The sequence below is a fragment of the Danio aesculapii genome, chromosome 24 (genome assembly GCF_903798145.1).
Source record: "Danio aesculapii chromosome 24, fDanAes4.1, whole genome shotgun sequence".
Lineage (NCBI taxonomy): Eukaryota > Metazoa > Chordata > Actinopteri > Cypriniformes > Danionidae > Danio > Danio aesculapii.
The window spans coordinates 16,470,520-16,489,017 of record NC_079458.1 but is presented as its reverse complement, the minus strand read 5'-3'; the positions used below and the strand labels follow the sequence as shown (position 1 = coordinate 16,489,017).

Genomic DNA, 18,498 nt, shown 5'->3' with positions numbered 1-18,498 from the left:
AGTTTTCATGACCAACCCAAAATATTGTTTCAAACTACTTAAAAAATGTTGAGCTCCCATAATGCAATTCAATCCCATAAATATATGGAAAACAATGCATACATGCTCATAAATAACAAAAAGAAATACACTAAAACCTGTAATCATAAATGAATTGCTATCTTTCAGCCAGCAGGGTGGCGCTCTAATCTTTAACTGGAAATAAGGAAGCAAGAGATGTTTGGATAAAAGAGTAGTCTACACTAGGACTAGTGTAGGCTTTTCTTCAGATGATTAAAGAAGATTGAGAAGTGGAACAAAGCTTTGAATGGTGTCCTTCAGGGGACCACTGTTAATTAATGATGGGACAAATAGGATTAGAGTAACATTTTGAGCGCCGTATGCTCTCTCTGTTGGAGTGATCAAGGCGGAGGATATCAAAGCATTCTGAACCGGTATACAAATGTGTTGTGTTTACAGGATCTGCCATCCCTGTGGGCATCGATGTGCAGGTGGAGAGTATAGACAGCATCTCGGAAGTCAACATGGTGAACATCCACATTCTCTTTAAGGGCAATAGTGTAATGTAAAAAATGCTGGGCTTCACACAATCGATTTGTGTTGGGAAAACATTAAGGAATTAAGTTAACTTATTAGTTTTTACAAATTTAAGTGGGTTGAAGATAAAACATTTAAGTTTTTCTCCAAAAAGCTCTAGAATTGTGTTGTTTCAGCTCATTTTAAATAAGTAGTTTAAACAAATAGCAAACATCATTTTTGAGTGTGTAATGATTCAGATTTTCATAATGTTACAGTTCTTATAGCACTTATTTTGAATGAATGAATGCATAAATACAATTATATTAAATTATACATATATTTCAAATATATTTATTTATTTAGCATAACTGTAGTTTAATAAGAAGCCATAAATATTATCTACAATTAAATTGTGGTAACCATTTTATTATTACTTTTTTCTGCTTACAAAACTATTTGTGATATAAATATTCATAACATGGTAACACTTTACAATAAGGTTCATTAGTTAATGCATTTACTAACATGAACTAATCATGAACAACACTTGTACAGCATTTATTAATCATAATTGAACATTTACTAATGCTTTATTAACATCCAAGTCTATGCTTGTTAACATTAGTTAATGCAGCGTGAGTTAACATGAGCTAACAATGAACAACCGTATTTTCGTTAACTAATGTTAACTAACATGAACAAATACTGTAGTAAATGTATTGTTCCCTGTTTGTTCATGTTAGTAAATGCATTAAATAACATTATCTAATGAACCTTATTGTAAAGTGTGACCATAACATAACTACACTGATATAAATATCCATTGAGCTAGTTTAAGATCTGTAGTTATTGATTCATAGGACCAATCATATTACAATAATATTATGTAAACCATAAATATCACACATTTTATTCACTTAAATAATCAGCTCATTCATGATTGCTGAGGTGTTTAATCCCAAAGTTGGGTAAAATATGTACAAATGCAGAGTTCAAATTTACATATAAAATAATTAACAAGAGTTTCCCAATAGTGGGTTGCAGTTGGAAGGGCATCTGCTGTGTAAAACATATGCTGGATTAGTTGGCAGTTCATTCCACTGTGGCAACTTCTGAAATCGAGACTAAGCTGAAGGAAAATTAATGAATAATTAACAAGAATTAACCCAATGGTTGGGTTTGTCCTTTAACTATTTGTCCATAGTTAAATCACTGCATAATTTTTTTGGAGTGTATTTATTATAGGAAAAGCTATTAAATGAGCTGAAGATCATTCGATTTCAACATTCATGAAACTGATCATTTTTTTCCATGTAAAATATCTGACAAAAGTAAATCTCAGCATTATAAAGGGTCTTCCTGGTATAAGTTCAAACATTTTCAGTCACCTCACTGCACTTTTGCTTATAATAAATGATCAAATGTGTCTGTACAGTCAGTAAAATGTAAAGTTCTCTCCCAGGACTTCACCATGACCCTGTACCTGAGGCATTACTGGAAGGATGAACGCTTGGCTTTTCCCTCCAGTAACAATTTGAGCCGTACGTTTGACGGCCGCCTGGTGAAGAAGATCTGGAAGCCTGATGTGTTTTTCGTCCATTCCAAACGCTCCTTCATTCATGACACCACCATGGAGAACATAATGCTGAGGGTTTATCCAGACGGCAACATCCTTTACAGCGTCAGGTACCAAAACAACATCTAATGATACATTTTTTTATTTTTAGAAGTAAATGTTTTAATAATGGAATATTATATTTCTTGTAGGATTACAGTTACGTCTCTGTGCTCAATGGATTTTAGCAGATTCCCACTGGACACTCAGAACTGTTCCCTGGAGCTGGAGAGCTGTGCGTCTTCAGTTCTTGAGTAATTTTTATTGAGTCCCACCTACATTGCTTTTGATTGATATTTTATAGGACAGGAAAATGTAGCAATTGTGGATCATTTTAGGAGTAGCAGCTTCTCTGACACAATTTATACAGTAAGATAACTGTCAAAATCAGAATATCCAGAATAGCCATATGAAGTAAAGTATGTAATAAATAATAGTGCTGGGCAAAGATTAAGATGAATATGTGTGTGCATTATATATGTTTATTATCTATCATATATGTTTATTTCTGTGCATGTGTGTATCACATACATAGCATCGAAACTATACAAATTTGTTACATAGATATTTAAATGTATATATAATTTGTATCATACACATATTTATTTAATATCTAAATATAATTTCTCAAATATATGCATGCATGTGTGTATTTATAAATACATAATAAATATATACAGTACACATACTAAAATTGTCAAAACAAGCTTTTATTTTGGATGTGATTAATTGCGATAAATATTTGCCCAGCACTAATAAATATGCATTGTTATATACCAATGAGACTTTTTACATGTTTGATTCTGATTGGTTTGAGGGTGTGCAATTGTTGAATGCACAGATAGTTCCACTTAGTTTTGGTCACAGTTCGAAATAAATGCACATCCCTCAAACATTAGTAGAAACCAGGCCAACTCAGTGACCGGGTGACCAATGTGTGCTTCACCAGGTAGCCAATATGATAAAAATATTTGCGAAGAGGTAGCTAACACATGACTAAAAGCTATTAGATATGCCTGTGTCAATTACACTTTGCTTCACGTCAGGCAGTTCTTTGCCTCCACGTCATACATTAAAGGTGCAGTAGTATGTAAGTTTGACACCCAGTGGTTGAACTAGGTATTACATTCCTGGATCAAAACAAATGCACGCGCAGGTTGCCAGATTGAGGAGCGAGTCTGACTTAACTCATGTTCTATATAAAAGCAACGGCACACGATAGAGGGAATATTTTCCATATTACAAGGAGTTTTTGTTCTAACCAACTCCTTGAATTGATATATATTAGAAACAGCTTCTATTTCTTCCAGCTGAATAACAGGAAATATGATCACCTCAGGTACACCTCATGGGCTTTATTCAGTGTTAAATGCTAACAATGTGAGTTTGAATGCCTTTTTATATGACATTTAATGCCATACTACTGAAAGCAGCAGAAAGTTTGCCTCAGAAAATAATTTGATTGAACCATTTGATAAACTTTAGAAATGTGAAATAATGCAAACCAGCACATACTGATTCAGCACGTACATTTAATAATGTTAAAGAGGTTTCATATGTATTACTTAGACTATAAACCTTACCATGTCGTGAGTGAGTGCATATTCTGTGCTTCTAAATGGCTGTATTTCACTGCAAATCTTGTCACGTAGCCTGTTGTTAGGACACGTGGTTACAATGTAACCTGTACACCTAATGTTTCTGCTCGTAATATTTATATAATATTATTGCTTATTAATAACCACCTCATATGAAACTGAATCTGCATCTCAATTCGGAGGCTGCTCATGGACACGTGCTTTGAGAGCATTTCTGAATGAATGAATGAAATATCCTGTTATCCAGCAAGGCAACCCGGGGTGCTGAAATATAATTGGCTAAAGTGGCAGTGGGCGGGTTAAAAGAACTAAAACAAAGACAGCGTTCCGGCACGGAAAACATATTTTCAAAGCAGAATTTCAGACTTTGACATCTGACATTGTTTTTCAGATAAACAAGAATGTTCACTTACCATGTTTCTTATAATATCTGCAAACATATGATGTTATTTTTATGCTTTAAAATAGTCAAAAACGTACATACAGCACCTTTAAAATCCTTTAACGAACAGCAATCCGTTGATTATTCCCTACACTCTTCGAAATAAAGGTACGCAAGCTGTCACTGGGGTGGTACCTTTTCAAAAGGTACACATTTATACCTGAAGGGTCCATATTGGTACCTCAAAAGTGTATAATAGTACCTAAAAATTTTAAGAGGAACCCTTTTGTACTTTTTAGGTACTAATTTGTACTTTAATTAATTAATATGGACCTTTTACGTACAAAATTGTACCTTTCGAAAAAGGTACTACCCCAGTGACAGATTGCGTACCTTTATTTCTGAGAGTGTGTACACTGTAAAAATGCAGGGTTCCACACAATGTTGTCTCAACACAAATCGATTAAGTTAATTTGTTTTTACGAAATTAAGTGGATTGAACATAAAACAATTAAGATGTTGCAGAAAACCCTAAGAATTGTGTTGTTTGTGTAAATAAAAATGTACATGCTGATAGCTTTGATTTTTGTATATTAAAGTTGTGTCCCATACAATATACTATACCATTATGCACTTGTACACTCAACCATGTAGTCTTTGAGTTTAGTGTCATCCCAAATGGAACATTTTTACTAAAGAAATTTAAACCGTTTCCCAGATGATGTTTAAAAGTTGCCAAGTTAATGAAATATATGACCAAAGTACCAAATAGTACCTCTCATGAGTACAACCACATTTACCATTGGGAGGTGGCATAATCACTGGCGTAGGAGAATTTTGCTGGCAAAATCCAAAATAAATAAAGAAATTAAACCGCACCACCCAAAACAGCTCCATTTCTTCCACAATGAGCACAAAGCTGCAACCGTTGAGTGCATGAAGTGTTCAAGATTCCACACTTATGCTGAGAAGTACACTGTTTATACTACTTTACTGCAGCAGTAAAGCGGTCGATGTACCAGTCCGTTGTGGTAAAGCCTCTCACCTACTCTCACCTATGATTATGAGCCTTGGGTCATGACCGAAAGGACAAGATCTCGGATACAAGCGGCCGAAATGAGTTGCCTTCGAAGGGTGGCAGGGTGCTGACACCAGGGAGGAGCTCGGAGTAGAGCCACTGCTCCTCCACATTGAGAGAAGTCAGCTGAGGTGGCTCAGGCATCTGTTTCCAATGCCTCCTGGACGCCTATCTAGGGAGGTTGTTCCAGGCATGTCCCACTGGGAGGAGGCCTCAGGGAAGACCCAGGAAACGCTGGAGGGACTGTCTCTCAGCTGGCCTGGGAACGTTTTGGGATCCCCCCGGAGGAGCTTGAGGAAGTGTCTGGGGAGAGGGAGGTCTGGGGTTCTCTCCTAAGACTGCTGCCCCCGCAGCCCGGCCCCAGAAAAGCAGCAGAAAAGGAAAAAAAAAATGAATTAAATAATGTGAAAAATTAGCTCAGTTAAACTTCATTTGGGAAATATTTAAAAAAGAAAAAAAAATTCACAGGAGGGCTAATAATAATAATAATAATAATAATAATAATAATAATAATAATAATAATAATAATAATAATAATAATAATAATAATGACTTCAACTGTATATTTATTGCTGTGCAATAGGTGTGAACATTTGAATCCAGATCATTCCTTTAATAAAACAGTTGCATAATAGCCATGAATTTAAACACAAGCTAATCATGCAAATACTTCCTTCTGGCTCTTTTGTTTATCCTTCGTCTCCCGCTCTTCGTTCTCTTTCAGATGCATATAATGAGAATGACCTTATGTTGTACTGGAAAAACGGCAATGATTCTCTGAGGACGGATGAGATTGCCCTCTCTCAGTTCTTCATTGAAGAGTTTCACGTCTCACACGGTCTGGCCTTGTACAGCAGCACGGGTACAAGATGCTTCTCTATCTGTATATTCATGCTATGACAAATGTCTTCTCTTGTACTATCTGGTCATATTCCAGCAGGTCATTAATTACAGGCTTTTACATGTGTTTCTGTCAGGCTGGTACAACAGACTCTACATCAACTTCATCCTCAGAAGACACATATTCTTCTTCATGCTGCAGACCTATTTTCCCACAATGCTGATGGTGGTTCTGTCCTGGGTGTCTTTTTGGATCGACAGAAGGGCAGTGCCGGCCCGTGTCTCGCTTGGTGAGTATCTTCCCTCCACACACATGCACAGGTGGAAGGGATTCAATTCAAGTCAAGTTGCACGTTATTACATATTACATTACACAAGTGTTTGCTGGACCAAAGCTCATTTCTACAACAACACTGCACTGCCTGACAAAAGTTTTATCGTAGATTACAGTTGTAAGAGCAACACATAATAACTTAACTTCTAGTTGATCATTTGGAAAAGTGGCAGAGGGTAGATTTTTCAGATGGATCATCTGTTGTACTGCATACCAATCATCACAAATACTGCAGAAGACCTATTGGAACCCACATGGACCCAAGATTCTCACAGAAATCAGTCAAGTTTGTTGAAAGAAAAATCATGATTTGGGGTTACATTCAGTATGGGGGCATGCGAGAGATCGGCAGAGTGGATGGCAACATCAACAGCCTGAGGTATCAAGAAATTGGTGCTGCCCATTACATTACAAACCACAGGAGAGGGCAAATTCCTCAGCTGGATATTGCTCCTACTCATACTTCAGCCTCCACATCAAAGTTCCTGAAAGCAAAGAAGGTGCTCCAAGATTGGCCAGCCCAGTCACCAGAAATGAACATTTTTGAGCATGTCTGGGGTAAGATAAAGGAGAAGGCATTGAAGATAAATCAAAGAATCTTGATGAACTCTGGGAGTCCTGCAAGAACGCTTTCTTTGCCATTCCAGATGACTTTATTAATAAGTTATTGCAGAGAAGTCATTGCAGAGATGTATACAGTCGTCCAAGCATGGGAATTCTATTTGACTTTATTTTCTTTGCCGTACATTATTTCTGCTAAGTCTTGTCTGCTAAGTGACAAGACTGTTTTGACTGTGGTGCAAAGTCAGACTTTACAGTTTTAAATGATTAAAAATCAAGGCATGATCATATTTTATTTTAGTGAAATAAGTGTAATCTAGAGGCCTTTGCCTTTCATATAAGCCATTTCTGATACCAAATGATCAACTAGAAGTCAAGTTATTATTTGTTGATCCTAAAACTTGGATAGGCGACAAGACTTTTGTCAGGTAGTGCACATTCACTTACAGTATGTAGAGTCATTTACGCAATGTCGGTATGCATTTTTTATTTGTACATCACTGTGCTGTGTATAATTGTGAATTTAGAAAAACTAAGACAACATGTTTATATGTTCAGTTTATAGGTGTGTTCGAGGAATACTCTACTTTTGTTGAAAAAAGGCTCATTTTACAACGACTCTAGGGTTAAACAGTTGAGTTTTACTATTTTTATACATTCAGCCAATCTCCGGGTCTGGCGGGGGCACTTTTATCTTAGCTTAGCATAGATTATTGAATCGGATTGGACCATTAGCATCTCGCTCAAAAATGATTAAAATGTTTAGATGATTGTCCTATTTAAATCTTGAGTCTTCTGTTGTTACAAAGTGTACTAAACTCCTCTGAAAATGAAAAGTTTCTGTTTTCTATTTATTATTTAATTTTTTTTTTAATGTTTCTATGAAGGTGACACGGTGGCAAGCGCTGTAGTAAGCACTAAAGGTCACTGGTTCCAGTCCCGGCTGGGTCAGATTGGCATTTCTGTGTGTAGTTTGCAAAGACATGCGCTATAGGTGAATTGAATAATCTAAATTGCTCGTAGTGTATGTGTGTGAATGAGTGTGTATGGATGTTTCCCAGTATTGGGTTGCAGCTGGAAGGGCATCCGCTGTGTAAAACATATGCTGGATAATTATAACACCAATGGAGGGCTACAGGACTATTGGCCATTTTTTGTCCTGGCATCCAGAATACAGCATTTCTACTAGTTTTTGAAAATCGATGTGAGCAGGAATTGTTTTGACATCATTTTTACATGTTGGCAAAACTTTTTTAAGATGAGAAGGAAAACATCTTAATTGTAGAGCGCTGTTGTTATGTACAGTAACACACTCTCTGTTACTTAACTGAGTTGTAACGTTTTTCTGATGACAAAATGGAAGAAGCCAATACAATGGGATTTAGTTAAGACATGGATAAGCAACACAAATATTTATTTGTGGATTAATGTTTATAATGCTATGATGTATAAATAATATTATTTCTTAATTTAATTACAATGGTGTAAATCACAAACTATGGTGTCAAATAACTTTGCTGACCTTTATTTGCATAGGTAAAAATATTACATTGTTAAGGTAGTCATTAATTGCTGTTACGTCTTTAATATTCATTATTATTTGCTGTTTGCGACCTATTTTTATCCATTTATAAATACATAAATAAATAAATAAATAAATCTTGCGGATTCTGAGAATTTAGTAATGGCCTCTTTTGTTTAAATTTTTTTTTATCACTTCAATAAGATTTAAAACAAATCTTATTTGATTTGTTTTATACATTTCTCATTTACATTGTAACTCAAGCCTGGCTTTAGGTCTTGCACAATTTATATATATATATATATATATATATATATATATATATATATATATATATATATATATATATATATATATATATATATATATATATATATATAAAATTCAATAATGAAGCAATTATATAGCTTCAAGGCCACTGTAAATATTTGAAATAAGCTGAAATAATATTGAAATATTTCACCAATGAACAATTTCTCAACACCTTGTTACCTTAGTTACAGAAAGTTGTTTGTACTTTAATTAAAGTCACATGTTTTTACCTTGGCGTGTCTCTTCATGTGTTTAATCCAGGAATCACCACAGTGTTGACCATGTCCACCATAATTACTGGAGTATCGACGTCCATGCCTCAGGTGTCATACGTCAAAGCGGTGGACGTTTACTTGTGGACCAGCTTCCTCTTCGTGTTTCTGACCGTCATCGAATATGCAGCTGTCAATTACTTTACCACCAAGGAGGAAATGAAGAAACTTAAGCAATTAAAGGTAAAAGTCCTCTAAAATGTCCTAATATTGTTAGTACACCGAATGAAATCTACAGTATTTATAATATTCTGGCTATAGGTAAAGAGAACATTGTAATGTCAAATGTCGCCTCCTGTTGATCAAGTATTGTAACTGCTCATTTATTGCCTTGATGAACATTGGTCAACATAAATATATAATTAGTAACACAATCTTGTTTTTAAACGGTTAAATGAATATTGGAAATATATGAATATGAAATATTTTAATTGTATTCATGCACTACATACAGTACAGTCCAAGCCATATTATAGCTGTCTGTGGTGAATTGTTCTAAATTTGATTCATCATTGGTGAGTAACCTTGATTTTTTATTTTTTTTTATCTACAATGAATCAATATAGCCTGTGTAAATGTCATTAATCTTTGATGTCCAATGGCCATTTTTATATTAGAGCAAGAGAATTTTCATTTATTGGTGCTCTATTTACATCTTGTTACCTTAGTTTGTTTGTAACTAAAAGTGAAAACAGTACATATATGTCCTGGTTCACAAGCATCACATTGTAATTTTAAGAAAATAAATTGATTAAAAAATACAACACACACACACACACACATATATATATATATATATATATATATATATATATATATATATATATATATATAGGGATTGCATTGAACATTCGAAAAGATAACAGAGAAAAACTCCTTTTTATGGGTGCAACTTCATTCATTCATTTTCTTTTCGGCTTAGTCCCTTTATTAATATGCGGTCGCCACAGCGGAATGAACCGCCAACTTATCCAGCACATGTTTTATGCAGCGGATGCCCTTCCAGCTGCAACCCATCTCTGGGAAACATCCATACACACTCATTCACACTCATACACTACGGACAATTTAGCTTACCCAATTCACCTGTACCACATGTCTTTGGACTGTGGGGGAAACCGGAGCAAACGCGATCGCTGGAAGAACATCTCCAAACTCCACACAGAAACACCAACTAACCCAGGCGAGGCTGGAACCAGCGACCTTCTTGCTGTGAGGCGACAGCACTACCTTCTGCGCCACTGCATCGTCTGGGTGCAACTTGTAATATCTTATTTTTTCCAATGTCTTGGTCCATGTTGCCCCCACATTTCTCAATTTGTTCATAATTTGGTTTGATTACAGCAACCTCTGGTTTGTTGATAGATATGGTAAAAAATAGTGAACTCAGCAACACTTGTAATAAAGGAGAAAATGTAATAAAATAAATGTCAATGTGTTTCTGCTTACAAGCCTTCCTCAGGGCACAAAAAGTATTGCTCCAGACCTTTCCTTACCAGTTGTTTATAATTATAGCAATTAAGGAAAGCATCCATCACAAGATCTCTTATTTAAGATATTTTGTGTGTCTTTAGGTGTGATTAATGTTAATTCTAAGCAATCAGGACTAAAATAATAATAACTTTTTGGGTTCCAAGTGAACTAAGAGAACTGATACAACAGTTGAACCTCAATATTTTCAGCAGTCTTGGTCCCTTTGTTTAGTGCACCCCTAGTCCAATAGTATCTGGATGCAGACTTGGATTTGCTAACTGAGGAGATGGGTCTGGATGCAGACCTGGTGCAGTGCAATCTGGGCTGCATCCAATGCTTTTTAATGGGCTCACCTAACCCTACCCCTCACAGTGACGTCACTCCCTCCATTTGAGTGCATTGTGTCTGACATTGCATTGCTAAATGATGCAATCTCAGCTTGCATCATAAAGGCTGCATCCAGATACTATTGTAACTGAGACTGCATATCTCAGAAATGCAAAGTCAGACTCAATGAAGCTAGTTATATCACTGTGAGGGTTAGTGTTAGAGGTGGGTTAGGTGAGAGCATTAAATGCATTGCATGCAGCTCAGCATGCAACTGCACTGAGTCTGCATCCAGACCTCTCTCAAAACTTTGAGTTTTTGCCTCATGACATCAGAGTGTGTGCTGTTTTATACTTTCTGATTGGCCGACATGGCTTCTTATGCTCCAGAAAGCATGTTTTGTTTATAAAAGATGTCTAATAGACATCTAAATATAGTCGTCTTGGCTAAAACAAGTCTATATTTGGGCTGTCAGTGAAAGTGTAATAGACGTTTAAGAATAGGCCAAAACTAGACTAGTCATCAAATAAACAGAAATGTATCACTTTGTATGTTATTTACTCATGCTGATACTTGAGTAAGTTTGGTCTGAACCCAGCATTAAAGGCTTTTATCGCCGCCTGTTGGTTCAGCTGCATTTTAATGTAGACGTTTTTTTTTTTCTTTTTTAAACAAGTGCAGGTAAAACGGTTTATAAAAAAAAACCCATTTACATGTAGACATGGCCTGAATCACAGAATCACTCACTGAATCAATCACACAGAGGGTTTGTAATATAATCAAACCTGCTAAGTGGGAACATATTGGAAATCTACTCTAAAGATTTTAGCACTAATCTTTTTGAAAAAGTGCATCGTTTTTGTCTTTTACAGATCTCAGAATACGATGCATCTCAAGCCATGGCGTTTGACGGCTGTTTCCATGACCAGGACATCGAGCTCAGTTCATTCCCTCGTCTGTCTGACCTAAACGCAGACACATGTGTTTCCTCCCGAAACTCAACATCAGCTGACCTCCCTCCTGTCCTGGGCACAAGACTCCGCCGGCGCCGCTCCATCCGCCAGAGTGTCAACCATATCATCAACAACAGCTACAAGATAGACTCCTACTCCAAAATATGCTTTCCTCTGGCATACTTTCTCTTCAATATCATCTACTGGAGCATCTATTCTTAAAGAGGCATCCGAAAAAATGCATTAAAAGACTTGTGATCACAAAATACACATGCAAATAAATGTTCCACATAACATGTGTAATAGAAAGCATAATAAACTATTTATTTATTATGTTAGAATCTCAGATTCCTAACTTTGCCTAAAATGTACAATCGTAAAATAATCATAAATACATAAAACTACAAAAAACAATGATCTAAACACAAGACATCACATTATTTTACGTTGGGTTTTAAGGAACCAACTACTCAAAACTACTGTACTACTCAAAACAATTAGACAACTGTTTTTTTGTGTGTAGTATGCTGAAAACTAATTACATTACATTAACAGACACATTATGTCCATATTTCCTCCTTAAATGAGGACTATAAAACTGAGAATGGCTACAAAATGTACAAATCAAACAAATAAACATCAAAACAGAGAACTTGACCAGCAATGAAATTAATCTCAGTCTTTCTTTAACACATCTGACAGATTGATGTGAAGTAGCGTATACTATATTTTATATAGTCCTTCATTATTAGAAAAAAACTGAAAGTTTGATTAAATGCGCTAGTATTTTTAAGCTCAAATGATTATTTTTGTTGCAGAGAAGCAGTGTTTAATACTGTTTACTAAAAATATATGGCAGTTTAAAACTGTTGACACTGCAAAAGTGGGGTGTAATATACCAGTCACACTCTTGGAGATATTCTTACGCAGTGGCTCCCAAAGCTCCTTGCTCTTCCTGTTCATTACTCATCTGTGAACAGTTACAAATAATAAAATGTCTGCCACTGAAGCTGAATGGCTTTCCTGCATAACTCATTCAGAGAAATGACAAGAGTTCTGTTTTTGTCCACTTTTCATGAGTCGCCAGATTCATTATTCATTATTTTCAGGACTGCAGGCCTGTTTTCTTCACCTAATCTTCTCTGTAGGTTTACATCTTCTACACAGATCTGGGTCTTGAATGGAGCTGACTGTTGATCTCGTTGATGACCACATCACCATTCACTTCTTCTGACAAGATTGTACTGTCGTCAAACGGTGAGCCTGTAATGTATTAGAAAGTTAAAATCATTCTTGACTTAAATCCATTCATTTATTTATTTCTTGTCAGAACTGACCGATGCCATGGGACGGCACTGAATCATCACTGCTCACTGAGCTTCGTGGTGCACTGTTTGTCCCCGAATTAGATGAGTCTGCTGTCATAATTGAAGTCTTCTTGGTGTTCTGGCTTTGTGTGGCTGTCCGACTCCACTCTGGAGAGAAAACGGTTTGAGAGGTTGAGATTAGATCTAATATAGCTTAAAATGTGGCTTTTTTTTACTTTGTTATTGATGTGAAAATACCTGAATTTTCAGGCAATCGTAAACTGCCGCAGCAAAGGTATATTCTCCACTCTTTACGCACATTTTCCTTCAGAGCGCAGTGGAAAATAAAAATAAAAAAGCCTGAGAGGGAAAGAGGACAAGAAAATATGACAATGGGTCTCATTCGCTAATAATTGCGTATGTTTTTTGTATTTATAAGCACATTATTGACATTATTCTGTGACCTTATTTTTCATTTTACTACTTTCGATTCAGCTCTCTATGGGAAAAATGACTAGGAATAATAAATGGCAGAAAATGGTCAAACTACTTGCTCTACAAACAAGTGTGTTCATGACTATACCTAAAAAGTAGAATAAAATAATATGAAATTATCAGTTTGCAACATCAAGCAGCAGAACAAGCTGTTTTTAATGTCTAAAAATTAGTGAGTGAGACCGGAAGCCAAAAATATTCCAATATATACGTCCGCTCATACAGTACATGAATCAATAAGCACACTTCTCACGAAACTTTCTGAGTAATTCATAACACGTGCATTCAGTACGCACATGAGTTTACTCTTTAATTCGTTTTCTGTTAATGAATTTTGGATTGTTCTAAATGAGCATACGCATTCACAAGCTCCCTATAAGGGCTTTCTGCAAAGCTGCACTTGTCCAGAGAAAATTATAAGACAAATTATGATTATTGAGAAAATTATGGCACTGAAACAAACAAACAAAAAATGTATGTTGGTTGTGGAACACACTTTCAGTTCTGAAAACGTGAGGTGCAATGCACTGCATTTTTGTTAGAATTTTGCGCTAGGCAATGAAGCTAGTTAATCACTGTATCAAGGGTCTTAAGTTCTTTTTCTGAGTTGACTTTTTCCAACTGCATGTGCAGAGAGCGCTCCGTCGAAGTGCCTGTCCACATACAGTACGTTTGTTGTTGTACCAGTGGTTTTCTGGCAGTGAAACAATAGCTTGGTTCATTTTCATTGTGGACATTTTTGTGGATGAAATAAATAGTGCAAAAATGATTATGATTTTTAAGTGATATACGAACAAAATTTATATGAAGTGTAAAGTTTGATCTTCTTAAAGGGCCATGAAACCCCCCCGCCCGTTTCAGTTCAAGTCTACCTCAGAATTTTTTCAAAAAATGCTTCATAATAGGGGTGGAGCAGAGGGAGGAGTGGGCGTGGCCGGCAAAGCAGAGGATAAAGAGGGGAGTGAAAAACTGTTGTCAGTTGGCTCACAAAATGAGACGCAAACTGTGAGGAGAACCATGATTTTATAGTTTACAAGGTTGAAATGCAAAGAAATAAACAGCAATTTAATGCCCTGCTATATTTGTAATTCGTAATTTTATATACACAAAACCACACGCTTTATTATATCATTATAAAGATAACCATGTAAACACTATAAATGAGAAGGACTTCTCTCCTCCTGAATCCCCCGGTCTGAATGCAGACACAGTGGATAGCAGTGCAGCAGTCTCTTTCCTTGTCTATTCCAACCATTAGCCCTGCCAGTAATCTGGAGGATTTAAAAAAAAGGCGAACACAGCAGCACAGATATAGGTGATGTGTATGAATAGTAACAAACTCAATTGATTAGACAAAGTTGGCCATTCTCTAGTTCTCGTACAGCTCTTCCGACAAAAACACTTGCTGCAAACCAACAGCTTTGCTGTATTTGCCCTGACAGCATCGGTGAGGAAAAACACGCAACAAATCCTGTGAATCATAGAAACAAACACATACGACCCTTCATGAATACTGCTTGTTGTTCGCGGACGTGTCTCACCCAGTCTTTGGGTCTTACAGCTTGGCAGGTCTGCCTGGTCTTCGGAAAGCACATGTTCTCATGAATAATTAAGAGGCAGGGTCTTCTCATAGGATATAAAAACTCCGCTATGAATAATACTGAGGAACCAATGAGTCATCACTCCACTAGCAGATGAGCTCTACGTCACTGATTTAACCCGGAAGATGAAATTAGCTGACTAAAGCTCAAAATTATCCAGTTTTACCCACAATTAAAGCTGACAGGTGCTAATATTGTCTTAAATGATGCTTAACACACACAAATCTGTTAAAAAAAGTACTCCAGGGTGTCTTGAACCTGTAAGGCTGACCTTTTTGGGAGGTCAAATTACATCTGATTACAACATCGGTCACCATTAAAAACAACGTCTGATGTTTTTATATGGTTATCTACTATATTATTATTGTCAAATATGCAAAAATATTCAAAAAAAAAAACATTTCATTGACTGTTATGGTAAACTCCAACTGTGAGTGTTGACAATCATATTTCAGACATTTGGTTTTAGAGGCGTTTGGTCTTGGTCACCTTGCATATTATTCATTCATTCATTTTCCTTCGGCTTAGTGCCTTATTTATCAGGGGTCTTCAAAGCAGGATGCCAACTCTTCCAGCATACGTTTAACGCAGCGGATGCCCTTCCAGCCACAACCCAGTATTGTGAAACACCCTTACACTTTCACATTCACTCACACACACTCATACATTATGGCCAATTAAGTTAATCCAATTCACCTATAGCGCATCTCTTTGGACTGTTGGGGAAACTGGAGCACCCGGAGGAAACCCACACCAACACCGGGAGAACATGCAAACTCTGCACAGAAATGGCAACTAGCCCAGCTGGGACTCGAAGAACCAGTGACCTTCTTACTGTGAGGCGACAGTGCTAACCGCTGAGCCACCGTGCCACTCGACCTTCCATATTAATGTATGTGTAAAGTATTTTGTTGGTTTATTATATAGATTTTCTTTCCTAAAACAAACTCCATAATATTGTTTCTCACCCTGAAGGCAGTTGAAGATGGAAAACAGATATGTGAAGGCCAAGTTGACAGGTCCCCAGGCGAAGAAGGCAAAGCCCCATGTAAGTCCCAGCAGGAAGGTGAGTCCCGCGATGCTACGGAGGTCTTGCACACCGCTGCGGTACTGGTTATTGTGGGGGTTTCTGCGCTTGATTCGTCTCAGATGGATCATCACCACCACAAACATGGCCATGTTCAGAACAAATACGATGCAGAAATATGCCACAACAGCCACATAGAATGCTGTGCTATTTTTCAGCCAACAACTGGAAGAAAGCAAAGATTAAATTTAGCACATGTCATTTCTGTCTTATAGTAAACTCATAATATTTAAAGGGTTAGTTCGGCCAAAAAATCTATTCTGTTATTAATTAATCACTCCTGTTGTTCCAAAAACCTGAGACCATTTTTCATCTTTAGAATACAAATGAAGACATTTAAATGAAATCTGAGAGCTCTCCAAGTGAAGTTTATTTATAAACTAATTTCAAGAGGATCATGTGCCTATGATTGACCATGGCTGGCCCTGCATTAGCTATCACATAACACACCAATTAGACCATTCCTAAGTCACTATAAATAACTATAAATAGAGTTTTATACCTCCATTATCTTCACCTTAAAGAATCCCCCCTTCCACCCCTACTCCTTCCCTTTTTCTAGATAGGGCAGCACAGCGGCAACATAAGTGAATTGACTAAACCAAAATTGGCACCACATATGAGCTCTTAGCCAGCAGTATATCTCTCCATAGCAATCCCTAATTTGTCAGCAGGGGAGTTCTCAAGATCTACCTTAGCTCAAACTCCCCTCTTGCCCTACAAATGGGAGGGAGTCCCGGGGCTGAGGATCTTATGAGCTCAGAGCTCTCTCCTGGGACAGCATGCCGAACACGCTTTATGCCCCATTCACACGAGGCGTCAGCTTTAAAACTTCCTATTCACTTTGAATGGGTGACGTCAGGCGTTGCCGAACTGCATTGTGGATCCGTCGGCCAAGCTTCAGAGGCATTGCTCACTGTAGAAGTTGGGACTTGCTCAACTTTTCAAGCACCGACAGAAGCGTCAGCCAATCAGATCGCTGTATGCAAATACACCAGCACAGGCAGTGGCCTATTGCTGACTAATTTCATTGGCTGACGCTGCTATGACGATCGTGTCAGCCCCAACTTCAGACACGCCTTCTGTCAAGCGTTGACGCAGAAGCCCCGTGTGAATTGGGGAACTTGAAACAACAGTTTCACAATGCATATTTCAGAATGCATGTTCACGAGAGAAAGTTTTCAGAGAGAGAGCACACAGAAGTATTCTTGTAAGCACATGAAATATCTGGACAACCTTTTTGGTTCCTTGTTTGACTTTGAACATTTTGTGACCCTTGCTTTCTATGGAGAGTTAAAGAACCCTCTGTTCTTGACCTAAAAACAAAATTTTTTTTTTGGTCAAAATTGACTATATTGTTATAATTCAAACTTAACAAACTAAAACAACAAAAGGTCATGAAATGTTCAAAGTCCAGAAAAGAACCAAAACATTCCATGTGACTTCAGTGGTTTAACCAAAAAACAGAAATGGCTTTACTAGCAGTTTCTTCTCACAGAATATTTCAGAATGCATGTTCACGAGAGAAATTTTTAACACACATAAGTATTCTTGTAGCCACATGAAATATTTGGACGACCTTTTTGGTTTCTTGCTGCACTTTGAACATTTTATGACCCTTGCTGTCTATGGAGGGTCAAAGAGTCCTCTGATTTCATCAAATTACATCTTAGTTTGTGTTTTAAAGATGATTGAAGGTATTATGAGTTTGGAACATCATGATGGTGAATAATTAATGCCAGAATTTTTCATTTTAGGGTGAACTAACACTTCAATTTACTCAAAGTTTGAAGTTATTGTGAGTATTTGTACTTGTTATTGTCCTAAACCAGCTATGTTTTGTCAAAAGTAACTATATTGTCATCATTCAAACTGAGAAAACAACAAAACGGATTAAAAAAAAAAACAGTTCCAATTTCGCCATTGGTATTAACTAATGTAATGTTAAACCAATAAATCAGATTTTCACAAATATCCCACAGTGTAGCATCCCATAGAATTGATTAATTTAATAGTGAAAATGTTGTGTTCATTCGTGCTGAGCACTGTATATCAAAGAGGAAAATATATTGTCTTTTGGGAATTGATTGGAAAACTGTGGTTTGCAATTGGTGGATCTTCTTTGAAAGGCCAGTTATCCTGCCCTCAGACTGGTGAATGTGTCATTACAGATAAAATTAAATTATATTAAAGCAGGGGTGCGAATTACAGGGGGGTTTGGG

The 18,498-nt window shown here is 36.7% G+C and overlaps 2 protein-coding genes across 2 annotated transcripts in view; one reads left to right on the top strand and one right to left on the bottom strand.

Annotated features, from left to right (window-relative positions):
* Window positions 1-12,403, top strand: part of LOC130218176 (gamma-aminobutyric acid receptor subunit rho-3) — a 24,221-nt gene extending 11,818 nt beyond the window's left edge. The window contains exons 3-9 of the mRNA XM_056450264.1: window positions 460-527; window positions 1,982-2,205; window positions 2,287-2,369; window positions 5,917-6,054; window positions 6,170-6,322; window positions 9,023-9,216; window positions 11,706-12,403. Of these exons, the coding sequence (XP_056306239.1) occupies window positions 460-527; window positions 1,982-2,205; window positions 2,287-2,369; window positions 5,917-6,054; window positions 6,170-6,322; window positions 9,023-9,216; window positions 11,706-12,008 (1,163 nt within the window). The 3' untranslated portion in view covers window positions 12,009-12,403. The remainder of the gene's footprint in view (window positions 1-459; window positions 528-1,981; window positions 2,206-2,286; window positions 2,370-5,916; window positions 6,055-6,169; window positions 6,323-9,022; window positions 9,217-11,705) is intronic.
* The window catches only part of adgrg2a (adhesion G protein-coupled receptor G2a), a 27,896-nt gene continuing 21,487 nt past the window's right edge, over window positions 12,090-18,498 (bottom strand). The window contains exons 26-29 of the mRNA XM_056450263.1: window positions 16,158-16,441; window positions 13,352-13,453; window positions 13,124-13,261; window positions 12,090-13,049 (exon numbers count right to left, since the gene is read on the bottom strand). Of these exons, the coding sequence (XP_056306238.1) occupies window positions 12,946-13,049; window positions 13,124-13,261; window positions 13,352-13,453; window positions 16,158-16,441 (628 nt within the window). The 3' untranslated portion in view covers window positions 12,090-12,945. The remainder of the gene's footprint in view (window positions 13,050-13,123; window positions 13,262-13,351; window positions 13,454-16,157; window positions 16,442-18,498) is intronic.